Source organism: Lonchura striata, chromosome 1 (assembly GCF_046129695.1).
Source record: "Lonchura striata isolate bLonStr1 chromosome 1, bLonStr1.mat, whole genome shotgun sequence".
In the NCBI taxonomy this organism is placed as follows: domain Eukaryota; kingdom Metazoa; phylum Chordata; class Aves; order Passeriformes; family Estrildidae; genus Lonchura; species Lonchura striata.
In genome coordinates this window covers 134,217,161-134,237,184 of record NC_134603.1, presented here as the reverse complement: position 1 = coordinate 134,237,184, position 20,024 = coordinate 134,217,161, and the positions used below count along the sequence as shown (strand labels likewise).

At 37.6% G+C, this 20,024-nt stretch overlaps 1 protein-coding gene across 7 annotated transcripts in view; it reads left to right on the top strand.

Annotated features, from left to right (window-relative positions):
* The window catches only part of CDK14 (cyclin dependent kinase 14), a 472,565-nt gene that overhangs the window by 247,208 nt on the left and 205,333 nt on the right, over nucleotides 1-20,024 (top strand). For all 7 annotated transcript variants that reach the window (XM_077788157.1, XM_077788154.1, XM_077788164.1 and 4 more), the window contains one exon: nucleotides 3,715-3,861. In XM_077788157.1, the coding sequence (XP_077644283.1) occupies nucleotides 3,715-3,830 (116 nt within the window). In that variant the 3' untranslated portion in view covers nucleotides 3,831-3,861. The remainder of the gene's footprint in view (nucleotides 1-3,714; nucleotides 3,862-20,024) is intronic.

Below are 20,024 nucleotides of genomic sequence, written 5' to 3'. Positions count from 1 at the left end.
ACTTAAAACATACAGTACTTCTTAACTAGCTGCAGCACACAGGATAAAAATCCAGCTGTGTTTGATTCACAGAATCTCTATGTTATAGCAGTAACCTTCAACAAAGGTCTCAGCATTTAGAAGTCTGGGATACACAAAGTAAACAATCAGTTAATTTGCTGAATTAGACTGTGTATGAAGAGGATGGCAGATGATATTCTTAACGAAGAATGCTTTCACTATTTTCATACATCCTTTTGCTTCTGTTATTAAATGGAATGCATTCCAGTGATTTGGTAGAAATGTTCCTATCATTATGTATGCTGTCAATTATCTTTTTAGTAATTTTAAATCATTTATATTGTGTGTCTGCATATGGTTTTTCAGTGTTAAAAGCACAAAACTATTTATTCTGGGAAAAAAAATAGTGTAATGAATGATATTTTTTATTCAGAGAAGGTCCTGTTATTATAAAAAGGTTTCACAAGGGAATAACAGTCAGCATTTTGCTTTAACTCAATATGGTGAAGAGACACATGCTTGCATTACAGCATTATATGTTCTTTTCTGTTTTCAAACATACATCCATTAGCAAAATATCTATATCCAGTACCTCAAGGCAGAAAGTTCAGAGGTGCAACAATGGAACATGTGTCTGTAACTATGGCTGACTTAAAAGTTTGCTTTGAAAAATGAAGCTCTCTCTTTGAATATTTATCCACAATACAATGTGTTTATACTAGTGTCAGTACAAAACCTTTTTATCTTTTCATCATCAACAGCTGTAGTACTCACATTTTGAGCTGGTTCTGTACCTTGGCTGTCCAAGTACCCTACTCCCAGCTCTGCTTTGAATAGCACTCTCCCATTTGTAGAATATGAAAATTAAAACCAAAATATCACCAATAATTTCTGTCCATCACTATCACAGACTGTGTTCTGGCTCTGCAGAAAGATTCCCAGTTTCCTCCTCTGCCATGGTGACCCACCACTCAGTTTGCTGACTGTGGTACTTGATAAGCAGAAAATTTAAATGTTCAGTGTAAGTTAAGGCAGCTGCTGTTGAAAGTCTGACTTTGCAGAAACTGAAGCAGATTCTTTTCTTCAGGACTAATGAAACATCAAGAATGCCAGTTCATTTATCCAATTTCCACCAAATGGAAAACAAAAATCACTCTGCAGTGGTGACATCTCAATCCTTATGACTGTGTGATTTAGTCTAGCCAGGATTTTGAATTCTGAATTCTGCAGTAGCACTTTTCTGTTAATATGGACTTATTACTCACTTGCCACTTAGTTTATCAGTCGGTGGTTAAATCCAGCTCTATCAGTGAAGTAAATGCCTACACATTATCACTCTGCAGCAGGCTGCCAACAGAGACAGTCTTGTCCTAGTCATTAACAAGCACAATGTATGCAGAACACCAGAGGGGAATTAAAACCACAAAAAATACCTCAGGGTGGTATTTTTAATATGAGAATTTAATTTGTAATTTCACAGATTAAGAATTTTGGCTGCATTAATCCTTTTATCAGCTCACAGCAGGTTATTTGCAGAAGCATAACCATAAGGCGATATTCATTGGCAGAAACACGTCTTTGCATAACGTTAAACATCAGGAGCAGTGAAACCTTTTGAAGGGGGGAGAATAAAGATGAAAAATCATTATATTTTAAAGCAAGGTTCTTCTAAATGCCTCCAGTAAAATTTTGAGTTGCAGAAAGACTATTTCTGTGTCTAGTAGATAATCATTATGAAGCATAAATCCAGATGCAAGAAAGGACAATCCCAGTATCAAATACTACAATCATTTCTATTTAGTATGACTTGGATATACTTGTAAACATATTTACAAAACAAAGAAGTCATATACTTTGGAGAGTTGGGATAATGTTTACTGTGTAGTGAAATTACCAGTTTTTGTGATTGTATTTCTCTGTTTTACATCAAGAAATACTATTGATAGTTAATTAAATATATTTATAAATATATTGAGTCTTTATGTAGAAACAAAATTACTGCTTTCTAATTTGGACATCACCAGTGATTTTGCAAATCTCTGTAGTGAGAAGTATTCATCATGAAATATATTTTGTCCAATTTGGTTCTAATGCTGAATTGTAAATTTGGGAATTTAGCACTTAAAATGAAGGAAAGGCTCATATATGGATAGAAAAGCAAATAGGATAAATCAGTAAAATTATTTTCCATCGAAAATTGTTTCCTTGGAATCACAATATTTCAGAAAAGTATGGTGACTCTACCTACACTGAAAAAGTAAAAATGAAGTGTTTGACTTCCTATTCTGGTTTTGATCATTAGTACTAGGTATTTGTATTCTGTATATGTATTCTGTATAATACTTTACAGTACATTTTTTTAATGGGGTTTATTTTAAAAACACGTGCAAAGTTAGTTTTAGTGAGAAGCACCATTTTGCTTCTTTTCTTAGTTCCGTTTCAAGTCAAGGCATAATTTCAGTTGGGTTGGAAGTTCATTTTCCAGATAAGCTCTGTCTAAAAGGTAGCCACTTTCAGTTTTTGAAAATAGTGCATTAAAAAGGTAAGAGTAATCCAGTTCTGCTAAAAACACCTTGCCTAGGAATAAAATTCAATTTATGATGCAGCATAGCTTTCATTAATCTTGAAAATTGAGCAGTAATCCATAGATTAATCCTTTTTACTAAATATGTGTACTGGTTATGTTCTATTAAAAAATAATAATTCCTCACACTTTTCTACTTTTATATTTGAGAGGATGTATTCATTTATTTGCATAGAATATCCGCCATGAACAATGTGTGTTACCAAGGATAGCAGAATAAGAAATACAAGTTGAGATGTCAAACTACAGTGGGAAGGTCTGGGCCTAAAGCAATAACCAGGCCTCTCTTGAAGACATATAAATGAAAAAAGTAGTTCCAGAAACTTACATGTATGCCAACTGTAGGTGCAAAAAAGAAAACTTATGGCCCTGATTAGTTCTTTAGCATTTCCTTATGGAATCACGCAGTGGCAGCTCTCATGAGGATATTGTTATATGGAGGTTTGTTTTCAGGAGATATTAAAAGTCATTGATTTTTCCTCATCAGATTGAGGCATCCTAAGTAAAAATTAGTTTCCATATTATGAATATGTTAGCTCTTACCCATTTGCATTTTGACTGCTGTGATTATTATAATCATGTCTCCTAATTACTAGTTGCCTGGTGTGACATGAAGTCATCAAGGTTTTTCTAGCACATGCAAAAGGAGATTGCTTCACATAAAAGATTTTTGAGTTGTTGGGATATTTTTAACAAGCCTAGTTGTCTTCAGTAATTTAAAAAAGAAAGTCAAGATAGTTCAGTTCTACTGATGTAAAGATTCTGAAGATGTAATATGTGTTATCAAATTATTGAAAAACCTTGCTGCAGGTTTTCCCTTCCCATTTCTAAGTTTTCTCAGCATAAATTTCAAAGTGGAATTTATTCATTGTATGGTGGTGTAGACAACAAATAAACACACTATCTGGAAACAGGTTTTTTTGAAGATGCATGCAGCTAAGAATGTTTGCACCATACAATTTCCATCAAAATGCTTTCAGCTTCTTTCCATTCAGATTTTGTGCAGTGCTTAAATAGGTGGTATATGTATTTAATGTGTTATGTTTGCCCTATATATTAATTATTTTTAAATTACTGCTTCTACTGCAAAAAATAAATCAAAGTTTCTGAACTGACACTCTTTTTTACAGTGTCTTCTATTTTTACTGTACCGAATGTAAGATTACAGCCAGAGACTGGAGAAAGCATGAGAGCCTTTGGAAAAAACAATAGTTATGGGAAAGGTGTATCAAACAGCAAACATTGAAGAATACCTATGTTCACAACTGATAATGCAGGTAAGACACAATTATTGGAAAGAATATCTTTGAAAATGCTCTTTAGTTATCTTTAGAGAAACAAAATACAAAACTCAACTTCATGTCCATATGCAGGCTGATACTCTGTTTTTGCAGTTTTGCAGTCCCTATGAAGAGCGTAAGTACTCAGGAATGAGTAATGTTTTCACTGACAGGTTGAAAATATTGCAGAAGTTGGTGCTAGTATATTAATATATATTAATATAGCCTTTAATTTGGACTGAAAACTTTTTTCTCCCCTGGTAAAATAGGAAGAGAGAAAATACCTCTAGTAAGTTCTGTTGCTAAATTCTGGGGCAAGGAGGAGAAATTCTATGATTTAAGGTCCCTCACAGCCCTAACCATTCTATGACTCTGTTATTTAGTAGGTTGGTAGTCTTGGTAGCAGAAGACAAAGAGGTGATGTCATGTTAGTGATTATGATCTGTATCACTGGATCAACTAATATTAGTTTTGTTCCACCATTGTTATTCAGCGGTGAAATAGTGTGTAATATGATTTCTGGTATTTTAAGAGCAGAGCAGAACTTGAGAAGGCCAGGTGAATAGAGAGGCTACTTGCCAAATTACAGCAAGGACATGGTGGAGTTATATCATGACATTAATTGTCTTCTGCCCATATGCACTAGCCCAGTGTTTGTTCAGTGGGATTTAATACTTGGCAGACTCTTCCAGGTCAGCAGTATTTCCTTATAATGCTGCTTTGCTTATTATGCTTCTCTAAATCATTTCATACCACAGTGTTTCACAAAATACTTTAAGAGTAGATTCTTTTCATTCAAAAAAATCAAGGCCTTGTTTTTTTCTTGTTTGTTTTTAAAGACACGGTTGCTTTTGCATGTTGAGTCTATTTTAACAGTTTATTACAGAAGGTCTAGGAGCTGAGATAAATGCACATGCTGTTCATGTACCTATTTGAAGATATGGTCTCCTATAAATGTAGTTGATATGCACATGATGTCTACATTTAGCTAAGTCTGCTTTTTGCAATATCAGATACAACTTTCTCTAATGAATTACACTTGGGTTTATTGTTGTATGCTTATGTAAAACTGGGTTTTTTAACCCTGTAATGTTGTAGAGTCTTTGCCTGACAAGCAGTAACTACTGAAAAACTGGAATTAATAGATTTTGGTGCTAACAGCCTGCCCCAGTTTTTGCACAAGCTCTTCACCAACAAACCATTTAAGATTCTCTAATGTCAGAAATGAGGCTGCCTCAGAGCAGTCTGTTTACATCCTTATTGACAAGCTAATCCCTATTTTTTCCTCGGGCTGTGTCCCTGCAGACATCTCTTCAACCTTGTCTGTTCTAATGTGACATATCACCCATCTAAAGTATATTTAGAATGTGCCCATCTGTGCTAAAGACCTTTTGTGTAGAAGCTTATGTGCAGAATCTCAGTTCTCATGTACAGAATCTCCTTTCTGTTGCTTCCAAATAAATGCAAATTTTTCAGTTATAAAATATGCAATAGAAGGTTTTTGCAAATGAGCATGTAAAATATTATAAAAGAACCGTTGGATCATTCTTACTGAATATCTATTTGAGCAGGTACAAATTACTGTTTTAAACTTTTATATGTGAACAGAAAGATAAAACCAAATGTATCCTTTATATACATCACTGTAGTGTTATGGCTGCTCAGCCACAGTTTTAATACAGAATAGCATGGTTCATTGTGAAAGGTCTGAAAGCACTTAGCAAATGTTGTGAAGTGCACACTACTGATTACATTTTTCCACTGTGGCTTGGGACTTCGTTCTGTTAGGTGCTTGCACTGCAGTAACATACCAGCTCCCTGCTGAAGTACTTGACCTGTGCCATGCGATGGGGACCAGCAGGTAATGCTGGAAAAGTATTAGGACCAAACAGATCCTCATACCATGTGGAGAGCTGGGGATTAATGAGATGAAACTAAAATTCATAGGGAAGCAGGAGAACTGACATGGCAATGGATTTGGGTGAGGAATTATTAGAATGGGTGGAAACATTTAAAGGGATGAGACTACCAAGCAAGTAGAGGTGTGAGTCATTGTGGGAAATGAAAGGAGTTGGGAAAAGAGACTGCAGTTTTGGTGATGGGAAAAGAAGATCTGGTGAATGGCAGGTGGCTGTGATTTTAAGCAGAAGAGTAGTGACTGGCAAGTAGGATGTTCAGTCAGTAAAATGGATGTTATGAGTCAGTTGTTCTAGCAGAAGACTAGAGTTGCAGTCAGCAGGAGCATAGCATTAGGGAAGGGGTATTTATTACAATATATTCTCCCAAAGTCTCCATTCACAAGATTTTGTGAAGCAAAAAGATGCATGAAGAGCAAAAGGAAAGATAGCAGTAGCTCTCCAAGGCCATGAAGTTAATAGATAAAACAAGGCAATTAGAGTTAGAAATATGGAGGATGTTAAAATCCAGTACAAGATTTTAAAATGTCAACAAGCCTGATCACGTAACATTCCAACTAATGGGGTAAATAAAAATTAGAAGGGGCAAAAACTGCAAGGAAATAGATCTGATTATTTAAAAAAACCCAACAACCATAGCAAACAAATATTTATAGCTTGTCTCCTGGACAAGGTAGGCACAAATGTGTTTCACTCAACTTCGTGGGTTGACTTTATGCATATATGGAGGTAGGAGGGAAGTTAGGAAGGGCTGGAGTTTTGAGGTATTCCAGTGTCCTTCAGGAAGCTGTGAAAGAGAAAAATCTGTAGATAGTTGCTCACTAAATCCTCTAACATGCATGTAAAGGAAAAGTTTTATTTTTAATATATTTTTATGTATTTATACATTGTAAAGGAATTTATTAGAGAAACCCATAAAGAAACACGAACAAGGAGCCATCTTCAATCACATCCAAAACCTGGTGCTGAAGAAGATTCTAATCTTATGTCCTTCCTTCCTTCCTTCCTTCCTGCCTTCCTGCCTGCCTGCCTCTCTCTCTCCTTCCCTCCCTCCATTTCCCTGTTTTGGGGGTAAAATAGGAAGTAAATTTGAGAGACCAAATAAAGCTGTTGTGCCAAATCTTTCTGTGATAAGAAGTTATCACCTCTTGCTGTTCTCTCACACACTTGCCAGATGTTACTGCCCTGATAGTGCACCCACTGAATTAAATCCACTTTTCTTTAGGGTTTGGAAGGCAAAAAGATTAGGGGAGGAATGGCTGAGACATCATCTGCTAACTTTGGGAGCGGCAGTCTCTGGCAGATTGGTGAAGGAGAGAGACTAAAGGCAGTACATTTGTAATTGGCTCCATTATTGATTAGAGCTTGTCTTAAGCCCTCAGAAACTGGAGCATCTCTGAGAATTTCTGCTGTCTTTAAAACACCGTAGTGCTTCAGCTGCCTGTCTACAACTCACAAATCAACTTACCACTTGAAAAAGCAGCAGCCTAGGACATGTTTCTGAAAACTTAGATAGCATCTGTCAGACTTGGGATACTAATGGGGTCTTTGTAGACCACACTGTGCCATTGTCTTGGGCTCCAAGAAGAGACAACACATTTATTCCATTGCCCATGGGGGAATACCTGACATTCAGAGTTAGCAAGGTCAACTGAGGCTGCTCTCTACTAGAGAAAATTAGCAAATATGTGGTAATGAGCGTCACCACACACAGAAAAACCTGTCAGCATGGAATTAGATGGGGCCTTTCGACCATATCTATGGAACTTTAAAGTCTTCTGATAAAGCAAAATGTTTTTATTTTGTGCCTGATGGTTTCCATCGATATTTTTTTCTCCATGGGGAGGAAGCATCTCTGTGGAAGCATTCCTCCTCTGTACACGTCTTGTTGAGTTATACTGTATATCCATCTTTATAGATCTGTTTTATTGAGACAAGAAGGGACCCTAAGAAACTCTAGAGCTCTGTTTTCATTTGGCTAGCGGAATACATGGCTAAAGCTTGCTCCTCTCTGGAAAGGATGAGTCAAATAGTAATTGAAAAGACAAGGCATTACCTGATATGAGATAGCACGTGATGTTTTCTTGTGGTGATTTATAATCCCCAGTTCCCATTGGTGGGCCAGAGACACGAGATGTGTTTCTGGCCTATTGTCTGGTTCCTGGAGCCAGCAGGGACAGCTTCATTCAGGATGGTAACACCATATGCTTTTAAAGTATTTAACCTGTATTACCATAATGAGATCCCCTGGCTTTCTAAATCTCTTTGACAATTCACTGAAGCAAAACAAAAAGTGGCCTTTATTTGTATTGCTTCAGCACATGCACATGCATCCGAGCAATCCTGAATGTCAGTCGCAGGGTGCTGAATTCTTTCTTCTGTGTCCATTGAAGCCAGCAACTGACACCAGCTCAGCCAATGGAAGGGAGGATGGCGTCATTCGGGCCAGCTCAGCTGTGTAAAACAGAATAAAGCTGCAGAGGTGACAGTTACCACTGTAATGGCAAAAAGTGCTGGTTATTTGGTTGCTTATGACTGGGTGTGTTCAGCAGCACAGAATCATTATGGAAAATTACCTTTTTCTCGTTGCTAGCTAGAGAGGTGACTGTTGTTGCATCCCCATCCAAATAGTTTCATTTTCGTTTGTCATCTTCAGTTCTACATTTGTAAATTGTTCAAGAGTGTCTCTTCAGCCCTGCTGTGCGGGAACATAATTTTTGCCTGCCTTGCCCTAGTCAAGCCGCAGGGAAGCTGTAGTCCAGCAGTGTGTGTGTGTCCAGTAGTCAGTATTGAAAAGTCATTTTTATTCACTACTCCCCTGCATTTACTCTGTTCTGGGTACCCCAGTGTTGCTAAAACACTGTAGAAAACCATATACTGTGCATCTAAGTCTTCATCTCTTCAGCTTCAGGGGATAAAACTGTAGTAATTACAGTGGAGAAAGGTCTGCATAAAAGAGAAATTCTAGACTGAGATACTGCATATCAGCCAGATTTTGTCACTGTTGATTTAATCAAAAGCTCAAAGTAGCCAGTAGTGCTTTATATGTGTGAAATCTCAAAATTCAGTGGAAAACCAGATTGGGAGAGAAAAGCAGAGCTATAAAAGCACAGCAGTAACCATTTTAATTTTTTATGCATTTTTTTAATAGATGATTCAAATAGATGTGTATAAACAGTCATTGTGCTGCTGCAGTTGAAAAGATGGAAGCCTAAGCACTGAAGATGGGAGGTTTACATTTCTCTTGCATCTTTTAGTGCCACACAGTGTCTATACATGAATGTTGAGGGTCAGTTTAATTATTTAACTAATACTGGATTTGCATAAATTTGCTTTCCTGAAAAGGCTAATAAGATGCAGTTGTGGTGGGCAGCTGAAAGCAATTTGCGTTTGAGTCCAGTAATGATAGTGCTAAGCAGAGTTGAAATTGTAACATCAATTTTGTAAAATGTTAAATTAGCATTAAGTTGTGAAAGATAACTGTAGAATCCAAGATATGTTTTGGCTCTCTAGTACTTTTAGTGCCATTCTTTTCTTATGTTAACAACATAATGGCTTTATGAGACTGTTCCAGCTGTGCTTTACTTAATATTGAAGAATAAGATCACCACACTGCTAGAATATACCCTAAATATAACACACAAGGGAAAAACTCCAGTCATTGGTCTACATTTTCTTTGTGGTATCTATTATCTTGTTTCTACTGATATAAAATGAAAATCATAGACTGAATTTTGCCCTCTATTCAACCATGAAGAAAATCCCCCCCATATGCTCCGGACTATGCACAGTGAGTGAAATGGACTGAGCAAATAGCTGTCAAGTGCAAGGCTGTTTTTGTATGAACTGCCCATCTGACCTAGTGACATGTGGGGACTGAGGATGAAGGAACTGTCCCTCAGGTCCCCAGGTATGCCCCAGTAAAGGAAACCCACTGCCTAGTCAAGGAGCTCATAAGGCTTAGATAGTGTGTATAATGATGTTTCTGTGTCAGTACTGTAACAGGTCACCTTGTCTCTTGTCATGTGAAATGCAGTCACTTAATTGCACTCCTTGTAAGTAGTAGAATGCGCAGACTCTTGATTTTTCTTTATAAAAAAAAAAAAAAGAGTTGGTAACATAATGCACAGAGGTATGAAAAGTGAATTGGGAAGGATGGTCTCACTAAGGAAGCTGAACACCAGTTCTGATGAAAGCCTGTCCAGACTGGAGACTGAAAGCCCAAGAAAGCGTCAATGCCTGGAAATAAGTACACTGAAACAAGTAGGCATGATCAGGATATCTAAAATAATGGGAGTCTCTTTAGGAAAGAAGAAGGAAAGAAAGGAAGCAGAACAGAGAGGGGAAATCTTTACGTTTTATTGTTACATACTCCACTTGGTAGGACAAGTATTTCAAACCTCCATTGCTAGGAGATATTGATTTCTTCCCTGCAGTGATATACTCTACGTCATTCAGTGTGAAACTAGTGGCTACATATTTATTGATATTATTCTTTTAAAATTGTAATGTGTCATGGCCAAATCAGCTTCAGAGCCGGCAGAAGGAAAACAAAGTATTACTACTATTATGGATAACTTTTTCAAAGGACAGTACTGTATTTCCTTGTACTATGGAATAGTATGGAGACTATTTTCAATTCATTTCTAATGCATGATAACTTGCCTTCAGCACTGTGAAGATTCATTTTCAAATAATTTTTAGTGTAGAGGTTTGTAATTTTACAGTCATTTATGCGGTAGGAAAGATATTCATGATATTTGCATGAATTCATGTGCTCAGTTGCAGTGCTGTTTATCTGTCTTTCCAGTTTGTTTGCTCATAAATTTAGGAGACAAAAGGCAGAATCCTCTGTGCCATAAGTGTACTATATTGCATTATTAATATTAGGATAGCAAGCAATTCCCACTAGACAGTCTTTGTGGTCTGTTTATGCTTAAGAAGTGTCTAGGCATGAAAGGCTGTTTGAGTTGCAGTGGGCTGATAGTCTGGGATGACATTTGAATGTGGCGAGGACAATGTCTGGATGACAATGACTGGGAGGGAGGCAAAAGCGGGTCTCCACTCTCCCTACTCTCCCATGGACAGTCACCTCTCCTTTAGGATTATTTCCCCACGTGACTCCTCAGTTAGGCTTTGTCTAAGAGGAATGTGGAACCACTGGAGGGGAGAAACTGAGGCTTCCAGACAAAGCAGAGGCTTCCAACACTGACACACAGCCCATAACCCAGAGAGACAGCAAAGCTAATGAGAGGCATTGCCTCTCAGGCACCATTTGCAGCATTCAGAGTTCACAGAACATTTTACTTTCAGCCAAATTGCAAACAAAAATTGAAATTTACTATCTCCATATACCAGATTTTTTTTCTGTGGAGGACAAGCTTTGTGGTACCATTTTTCACCTGTAGGTTATATTGCCTGATTCTCCATGAAATAAACAAACTAAACCAACCACTGTAAAACTGGGTATTAAGGCAGCACCTATTAAAGTAAATGTGTACTGAATACGTCTAGTTGTGGGAAGATTCTTGCCTAAAAATATAGCAGTAGTTTACAACTCAGCTAATAAATTAAATTATATTAATGTATTCTGCCCCATAAGTGGGTTGAGGATGGATGTTTTTCCCACATCTTCCTAGTGTTAATTGTTAAGTCTAAATTACTAAATTCTCATTTAATAAAGATGTCTCATGTATAAGAATAGCCCTGGAACAGCATTTTTGGATATTTTAAGAAGTGGAAACAAAATTGAGTATTTTCATCATTTTTGGTCTGTTATAAATTATCAATGTTGTTTTGGGACATATATATTTTTGAAGTAGTTTTTGGTGATCGTTCTCTGCCATTAGTAACCTAGATTTTAATTCTGTACAGCCACTTCTGCAACCCTCTTTTGATGTTAAGATAAAGTCTAATTGTGCACTGTATTTTCTGGCTTTTTTTATTGTAACAGTAAAATCACAGCCTTTTTATTTAAGTTTTCTCCCTGAAATTTTTATTTTACAATTGCTTTTAATACCTTTCTTGTTCAGACTGTGCATTACACATGTATCAAAATCTTAAAGCTGGCTTTTAGTCTGAAGGGAAATAAAATCCACACAATTAAATCTGTCCTTGTGTGCTTGAAAGATTCAGCACTGAGTAATCTGTCACATCATAAAAGGAGCAAAATCAAAACAACTGAGTCATTATCATGACTCTGCTTGGTTTCAGCCCATGAAGTGACATCTAGACTCTGCAGATACTGTATTTGTTGTTTTATGTATCTGTGTGCAAACATTTGTAGATACAGAGGTGTAAATGTTGCCAGCATTTAAATTAGGTTAAAAGTGCTATTTATGGCTTACATCAACAACAAAAAAATATTCATCATCCCTAGGTGAAGCTACTCATTTAACAAGCTTCCAGCTCCTAATTAATTCTGTAAAGAACGCCATTTGGCACAGCAGAATTATGAGGTTTGCATATTGATAGTGGCAGGGAAAAATATATCTGTTTTCTATTTATATGGTAAAATTAACTTCTGTTCTTTTGAAAATGGCACATCTCAGAGGTATTGCTTTCAAAATGGTCTCGGGGTGTAAAGAAAGCGGTAATAACAGCACCAGGCATTCAGTTCTGTCCTAATTTTCCCACCAGTTTTTCAAGGTTTCAGCTGTCTCAGAGACTTAAAGCAGTCTCATTAGGTCTCTGCAGAGGCTGCCTGCTTGCCTGCTCCATCACTCTCCCGAGCCGCCTCTCTCGCTCCCCCTCTCTCGCTCTCCCTTTTTTTGCTCTCCTGCCTTGGGAGTGACTGTGAAGATCATTTGCTGGTGTGATTGGCAGGTCAGAGCATTCGATCAGATGAGTTCCTCTTAGTGCAGGTCAAAAAGGCTGGTTAGCAGGAGCTGTCGAAAAATGCCAGCAGCATTCGAAATGGGAAATGTCATGACTTCGAGGCAGGGGGTGCCACCTGGAACAGAAAGCCCCCAGCTCATTAGCAAGTTACAGGATGCAAGCTTAACTGGAGGCAGCAGAGGAGGAAAGATAATACCCAATAGGGAAAATTATTGTGAAGTGGAATTGATTTCATGTATAATTTGTTTATCACTAGAGGGGACAAATGCTGTCCTCCTGACATGTGCGGAGGAGTGTGGACTATGAATGAAGAAATTTAGCATAATCTCCAGGTTGAGCTCTGGATTTAAAGAATGCCAACTTCTTTCTTCCCAGCTGTGGAAGTGATCAGGTCATGTTGTATTAATTTAACCTGACATACTCTCAAATGGTTTATCTGGGCAATTTTAGCAATTTAACAGAGCACAGTAGATATGAGCTGCATTCATTATTAACACGGGGCAGTGGTTTGTCTTCTGGATGGAGTGGGGTTGGGGGTTTACTGCAAGCTGCTTTTGTAAAAAAGACATGTTCCTGTTGCAAGTTGAATTATAAAAGGGCTGATTTTTAATGCTTAGCTGGACTGCATAAAATCAGAATGCAATTTCAGTTGCATCATATAGTTTTATTTCTGAGAAAAACTACATACCCTTAGAAAGTATGGATTTAAAAATAAATAAAGCATTAAGGCTTACTGTATAAAATTTAATCTGAAATGAAGACTACAGGGTCTGCTGCCTGCCAGGGACTTAAGGAATGCACATATAAAACATCAGCATTACAAAATGCTTAGTCTTCTCCAAGATATCCTGTAGTGGTAAAATTGCAGGCAAACTTCTCATCCCAGGCAGTTTAACAAGCCCCTGGCTATTAATATTGCTAACCATTCATTTGCTTCACTGGTCTGTATTTTAATATAAAAGGCGTATTGCATATCAGTAGAAATTGCAGCATAGATTTTTCTCCCCCCTCCTCCCATACACAGCTTTTTTCAGACATGTTAAGAAAATAATGTGGGATCATGGTACCTGCCAGACCGTTTTATCATGGTATCTTTGTGTAGCTTTTTGTCTAGCTCTGCTCCTTCTGAAGACAAAGGGAGTATTCCATGGACTTCAATGGGAGTAGAGCTGGCTCCCTTATCAAAACTAACATAGACACAACAATACCATCTCAGGCTGAGAAAATGGGCCTTAAAAGCTGAAAGGGTTCCTAAGAACTATTTTGCAAACTGTATCCTTCTTGTTAAGGAATTTTGTCTTTTATATGTTAAATTCATACTTTCCTCAGATGTTTTGAGCTCATGCTTAAGGAGTCTCTTGGCTGGATGCTGAGCAATGTTTGCTTACTGTTCAGTTCCTTGGTTGTTTTCAGCTTTCATTTTCTTCTATCTGCCAAAGTTTTTAAGTTGCTAATGGAGTGGCTAGCATTTGCTTTATTGAGTAATCACAGGCTGTTGGATTTTCCTTTCTCCACTGAATGTGAATCAGATTTTTAAGAGGAGTTTCTTAATCAAAAGATTTGTACAGAATCTTACAGATGAATGTTTTCTGTTTTGCATTTCATGTAAAAAGCTGAGATTAACAGCCTGATAGTTTGCAAAAAAGAAGTTACTAAAGCACCATAAAAAGGGTATTCTTTACCTTCCAGATACCTTTTCAGTGTTCTTTCAGATAGGCACTGTGAGCACTGGCTGCTGTAGTCTGCAGTAATGAACACACAGGCTCACTCCTTTGCAAAGCTGAGTAAAGAGAGCAAAATATCAGAATAAAATATCCTTTGTACAGATTCTGTGGTAGAATTTTTCCCATTTCGGGTAGCTCTGCAGATGCCCAACTAGTGTTTAGGTATTTAAGTGAAAAACTGGAAACAAATTTGAAAAGTTGAGAAAGTATTCATTACTTAATGTCTGCTCTGGTACTTTGTTTGGGGAAGTGATATGCATTTAAATTATTTGTATGGAGTTTGAGGCTTCTGTCAGGAAAAGAGAGTACACTGGGAAATCTCCAAGTCTGTTAGCTCCATGGACTAAGGGCAAGGATCAGTAAGCACTGAACAGACTGCTAGATTTTAACCCTGAGGTATATTTGAGGGATCTGTGGTAGCTGCAATGTCTGTCTGCATCTGGCAACAGCTGCTTGGACATGAGAAGGATGTTTTGGCTAGGAAATCTGGCAGGTGCAGATAAAATCTTTTCTAGAACTATGTGTGACACAGGTTAGTGACCTGTGTATGTCCTAGGTTCATGACCAAAGAAAGTATCACTCAGAATTAGAAAAAGCAGTTAAACAACTAATATTTCCCACACATTTACATTTTCTGCCAAGAAAGAAGAATTGTAGTCTGAAACAGAAGAAATAATTTAACCATTACTCTTCATTTTTAACCAACTTCTGGTTTTTCAAAACTGACACAAGTATTTTCTTATCTTCTAGGAACTTGAGAATTCAAGTGAAGAATAGTAGTCAGGAAGGAATTAGTAGTAAATTCCTTACTGCCCCTCAAAACTTACTGTTCCTGCAGTTGTTTTTCATTCAGTCAAATCCTGACTTCTCTATTCTAAATAAATACTGGTTTGTTCCTTGACTCTCTAGGGAAGGTCAGGCAGAAACAATAAGTGGGAAAATCACATACTCATCATCTGATTTTTATATGTTTTCTCCCCCAGATTTTTGAGGAATCACTGGAACTTGCTAGTGTGTATTCTGTGACATTGCCAATCTTTGTGAATCACTTTTTTGATGAGAAGAAGCTCTAACACATGGTCTATATTCCATCAGTGACTCCTTTTATCATTACTTGTGTGTAAAAACACTTTCTGTATGAATTGCCTTTGTCTTTTTAGAAGGTGGATATGTAAAGATTGTTGGAAAAATCCTGAGCCCTGAGGTCATCTAAATAACTCTATGTAATGTGAGCAGGTGTTGATGAAATTTGGTTCAATCAGTAACATTTCAACTTTTGCTTTATGTATAATATTTCAAATTACATAGAGTAGTATAAAACAATCCATAAAGTGAACTCAGGATTGGGCTGTACCACTTTTTAAATGTGTGTGTAGTTCTTGACTTTGGTATCAGTCACTTTTTAATCTTCTTTTTCATGTTTTGTTAACTTGGGCTGCAGTAAAAGGATATATCTCTCAAAATTATTTTCTAAGACTTTGCCTCACCACCATTTTGAGTTTTTTTTACCAAGTCTTCTCTCCTACATTAAATATCCCACAATTATTTACATCTATTACTAAATCTTAAGGAGGTACATTTAGATACATTGAGCATATTGAAGATTTCTTGACCTGATCCCATCAAAATCCTTGACCTGGAATTTTGTGCATAAATCTTAATTTTGATATTCTTAGTAGCTGGAACATTGCTTCTGCATCACTAACCCTTGTTTTCCTCAGATAACACAATGTCCCAGATTGAAAGGCAAAATGTATTCCATTTGCCATCTGTAGGGCAGTTGTCTTCTGTTAAGTGGGCAGTTTTCCTTATCTCTTTCACAACCAATCCTCTCTCAGGGCAGACATCTGCTGATAATGGGCTATTGAATGTCACTGCATGATTGATAAGAACTGTAACATCCCACTGTGAGATGCTCCACCCCGAGGGAGGAGCCAAGCATTCCTAACAGGATATAATCTGGGGTTTCGGGACACCAGATTCAGGCTTCTCCTCTGTATTTCCAGGAGGACTGTAGGCATTCCAGTTTAGATGGTACCAACACCCTGACCAAAAGGGTGTCAGGTTGTATTCTGACTCTGTCAATGGTTTTCTTTTGTATTATTGCATGTATATTTTCTTTTTTCACTTTTCCTAATAAATTTAATGTCTGACTTGGAGTGTCTCACTGGTTTTGTTTTCAAACCAGCACACATAAAAGCTGAGATTTTCTGAATTTTCAAGTCCTGGACTTGCTTGCTTTTGTAGGCTGTCCTCCTCTCACCAAAACAATCTCCAAACCTTACAATTTTCTGGAAAACAATTTTCTGTACCAGCTTGTGTGGTATCGAAAGTAGGAAAATTGCTAATGAGTTTCAGCACTGGTCATGTCACCAGACAGCAGGACAGGCATCTCTCCTTCATCCAGACTCTTACATGCAGGGCAGAGAAACTGTAACACACCTTGGGATTTAGAAAGATGTTTGAAATGTGTCTCAATGGAGCAGACTGATTGAGAAACCTAAGTGTCTTTCCATGAGTTCCTGGGGAAGGAAGGGAGTAAACACAATGCAGTCTAAACACATGGGCCCTTATGGAATCATCAGAGCTAGGAAAAACATCTTCAGGGTCTGGACTGGAGGAAGCCACTTTACTCAAGAGCAGCTAGAAAAAGCAGGAGCTCTGCCAGGTGGGAGCTGCAAAGCTTTTTATCTATGTGGTGTTTCTCATCCATTTCATTTTCTCACCCATTTTATTTTATGGAAACAAGCACAGTTTCTTGCTAACAAACATCAACATTTTCAGCTCATGTCTATTGAGAGATGCTCTGTTTTAAATTTCTGTTTTTAATCCACTGTGTGTTGTGATCACAATAATGCACAGAAGTTAAACAAACATCCCCCACCCCCAAACCTCCTCCCCTAAGAAAACAAAATCCCAGACCATGATGATAAAACAGATCATTAAGAGATTCAGCAACAGCCTGTCAGCTTGGCTCTTAGTGTGTTTTATCCTGCCATTAAAAACCATATAGATCCACAAATTTGATATAATTTAGAAATAAGGGAGGGGAAAAGGATTTTAGAGATATTTTATCCACCTTGCTCTTCAACTTTAAGATTCCTTTTTCAGACCAGTGCTTGTACTCTAGTGTTTGAACTAAAAACAATTGCAGTTTTTAAATTCTTAAATATTTTACAAGCTTAAAGCAACTGTAGTATATTTGTAGATGGATGCTCCAAAAAGCGAAAACAGGATTTTTAATATGTGAACATAAGCAAAATGTGTTGTTTTGTGATCTTGTGTAAAGTTTTGCCGTCTCTCTTCCTTACCTCTTCCCTTGTTTATTGACTTTATTTGTCACATTATGCCCGAAACATGGAATATAAAATCCGTAATTCACAGATCTTACTTACCTTGTTCTTGGAAGGTCCTACTACATTTCGTGGCTCTGGAAAAATGCTGCATAAGAATAAGGAACTTCAGTGCCATGTTTGGCCCTTTTGGCACAGTTGCTGGGTTTGCATTGTTAACACACACTCCCCCCACACACATGGCCCTGCCATGCATTCTTTGCAAAAGCCAGTGATTTCTTTGCTCCTGGTGCACATCCAGATGGAAAGGAGATTGGAATGTGGAGACACTTAGCTTTGTTGTCTGCTGCTTTTGTATATGCACTATGCACATTTATGATGGAAACGTGTCCAGTAGGTCCCAAACTTTCTGAAAGGCACGAGAATTTCAACAGATGAAAAGCCTATAAGTAAACGGAGAGTGCTGTCAACCCTTCCTTCATTAAAATAAACCAGAAAATGGACAAGGGCTGAATTGAGATCATATTTTGCCTTTTAAGGTAAATAATCCATGTCAGATTCCCAAAGCTTCCCATCTCAGCAATGATAAACATGAGCCAGATCTGTCATACCTTATCCCTGGGAGACCCCACTGCATGGGGTGGGTCATGGTATATGTTTGTGTTGTGGGATGGAGGGAGGAATAGTGTGTAAAGTGCTTTACATCTGCGTAACTTGAAGATTTTAGGTTGTTCAAATACATGTACTCTGGCGCTAATGGAAACAGAGATCACTTATCACCATATCTAAGGAATTAGAAATGTATATTCATGACTCCCTGTTACCCAAATAGGATGTCCATCATTCTGCATTAATGACATAGCTCTATTCTACTCATTTCATTTTTCTTTATGCTTTACCCAGCTGAATAGCTCAGTGCTGCCATGGGGTCCTGTATCGTATGGCAGACTTTGCCTTTTGAACTGCCCACATCACAGTTTTCTGCAGCTCCCTATCTCCACCGTCATTCTTTTTCTTTACTCTAAATGTTTCCAAGGAGGAAGAAAAGAAAGAAAGAAAAGATTAAATAAAAAAAAAAAAAAAAAAAAAAGGCAGGGGGCTGTGGGGGAAGGAGGGGAGAAAGAGACTGCTGAGGAAAAATAAAAGTTTAAAAGAAAACCAGAATGAATGCTTCACTTGTTGGCTTTTAGCACAATTACCATACCTTAGGAAATATGCAGGGAATAGTTAATTATGACTAAATGAGCTCCTTTTAGAGTTCATGGCAGGCCCCAGCATCCAACTGTCAGTGTTGTGAAAGATTGAATTAAAAGGCTGGTCCCCCTGTCAGCCGATAGGATGGTCTGCTGGGGGAAAATAGACAGAGAAAAGATAGCTGGGTTAGAGTAGCCTCAGCAAGAGAAACACGTCTAGCATTTGCATACTTCTCCTGCAAAGGGGGTTTAATCCAAATAAAGGAGGAGATTTCGGTATTGTCAGCCAAGGCTTTGTTCAGTGTGAAGAGCAGAAGGAAATCTGATGAAGGGGCCTTTCTGAAGCCCTTGCGCACAGACTGGAGGTTGTTCTAGTAAAGTTACGTACTTTGGGATTGTTTACACACTGTTGTCTGTTTGAAGATCTCCTAAACTGAAAGACTCAAAGTATTCCTCTTTGCTAACACAAAAGCGAGGAATTTATGTGGTAAAAATTACTTACACTGCAGACCTGAACAAGTTATTTTCATTATCTTCACAAAATACCCTAAAGTTCCTTTTTTGGGTGTAGACAAAGTTCCCCAATACTCCTTGGCTGAACTCATATATCACAAAATTATTTCAGACTAGGAGAAAAAAGGGAGAATTATGTTCTCAAAATGCAGAGAGCACAAAAATAAGATACTCTTCAGGCTTGAGGCAGAAAAAATCTTGCTGCCTTCTCAACTCAGTTCTTTTTTAAACAAGTACACAGTTTCATACCAACTAAAAATATTGTTTTGAAATTTAGTTGGGGTAAAGTGTTGTGCCTCTACTAAGAGCACTTCTGTACTTTCTAGTTTTTTTTACTCACCTGAGAGATGAGCCAGAAGCCTCAAACCTCTTTTGTATTTAATATGCAGCAGACCCAGTCCATGCCTTAGAGCTTTTCCAGATAAAATAGCTGACTTGTGTTTTAAAAAAACCCAAAATTGTTTAAAGGTGGTCGCAGGCAAATTACTCCTCCTTAGAATGACTATCCATATACAGTGTGTACTGCCAGCTTCCAAGGTTTTCACATGGGATAAAGAGCATCATCTCAGAGATATTATTCATATTTAGGGACCAAATAGGTAATCTAACAGCACAGCACCTGAAAGAGATGGCTTGTGCTTTTTGTTGCTGCTATTTTTTGTGTGTGTGATTGCCATAGTCTTA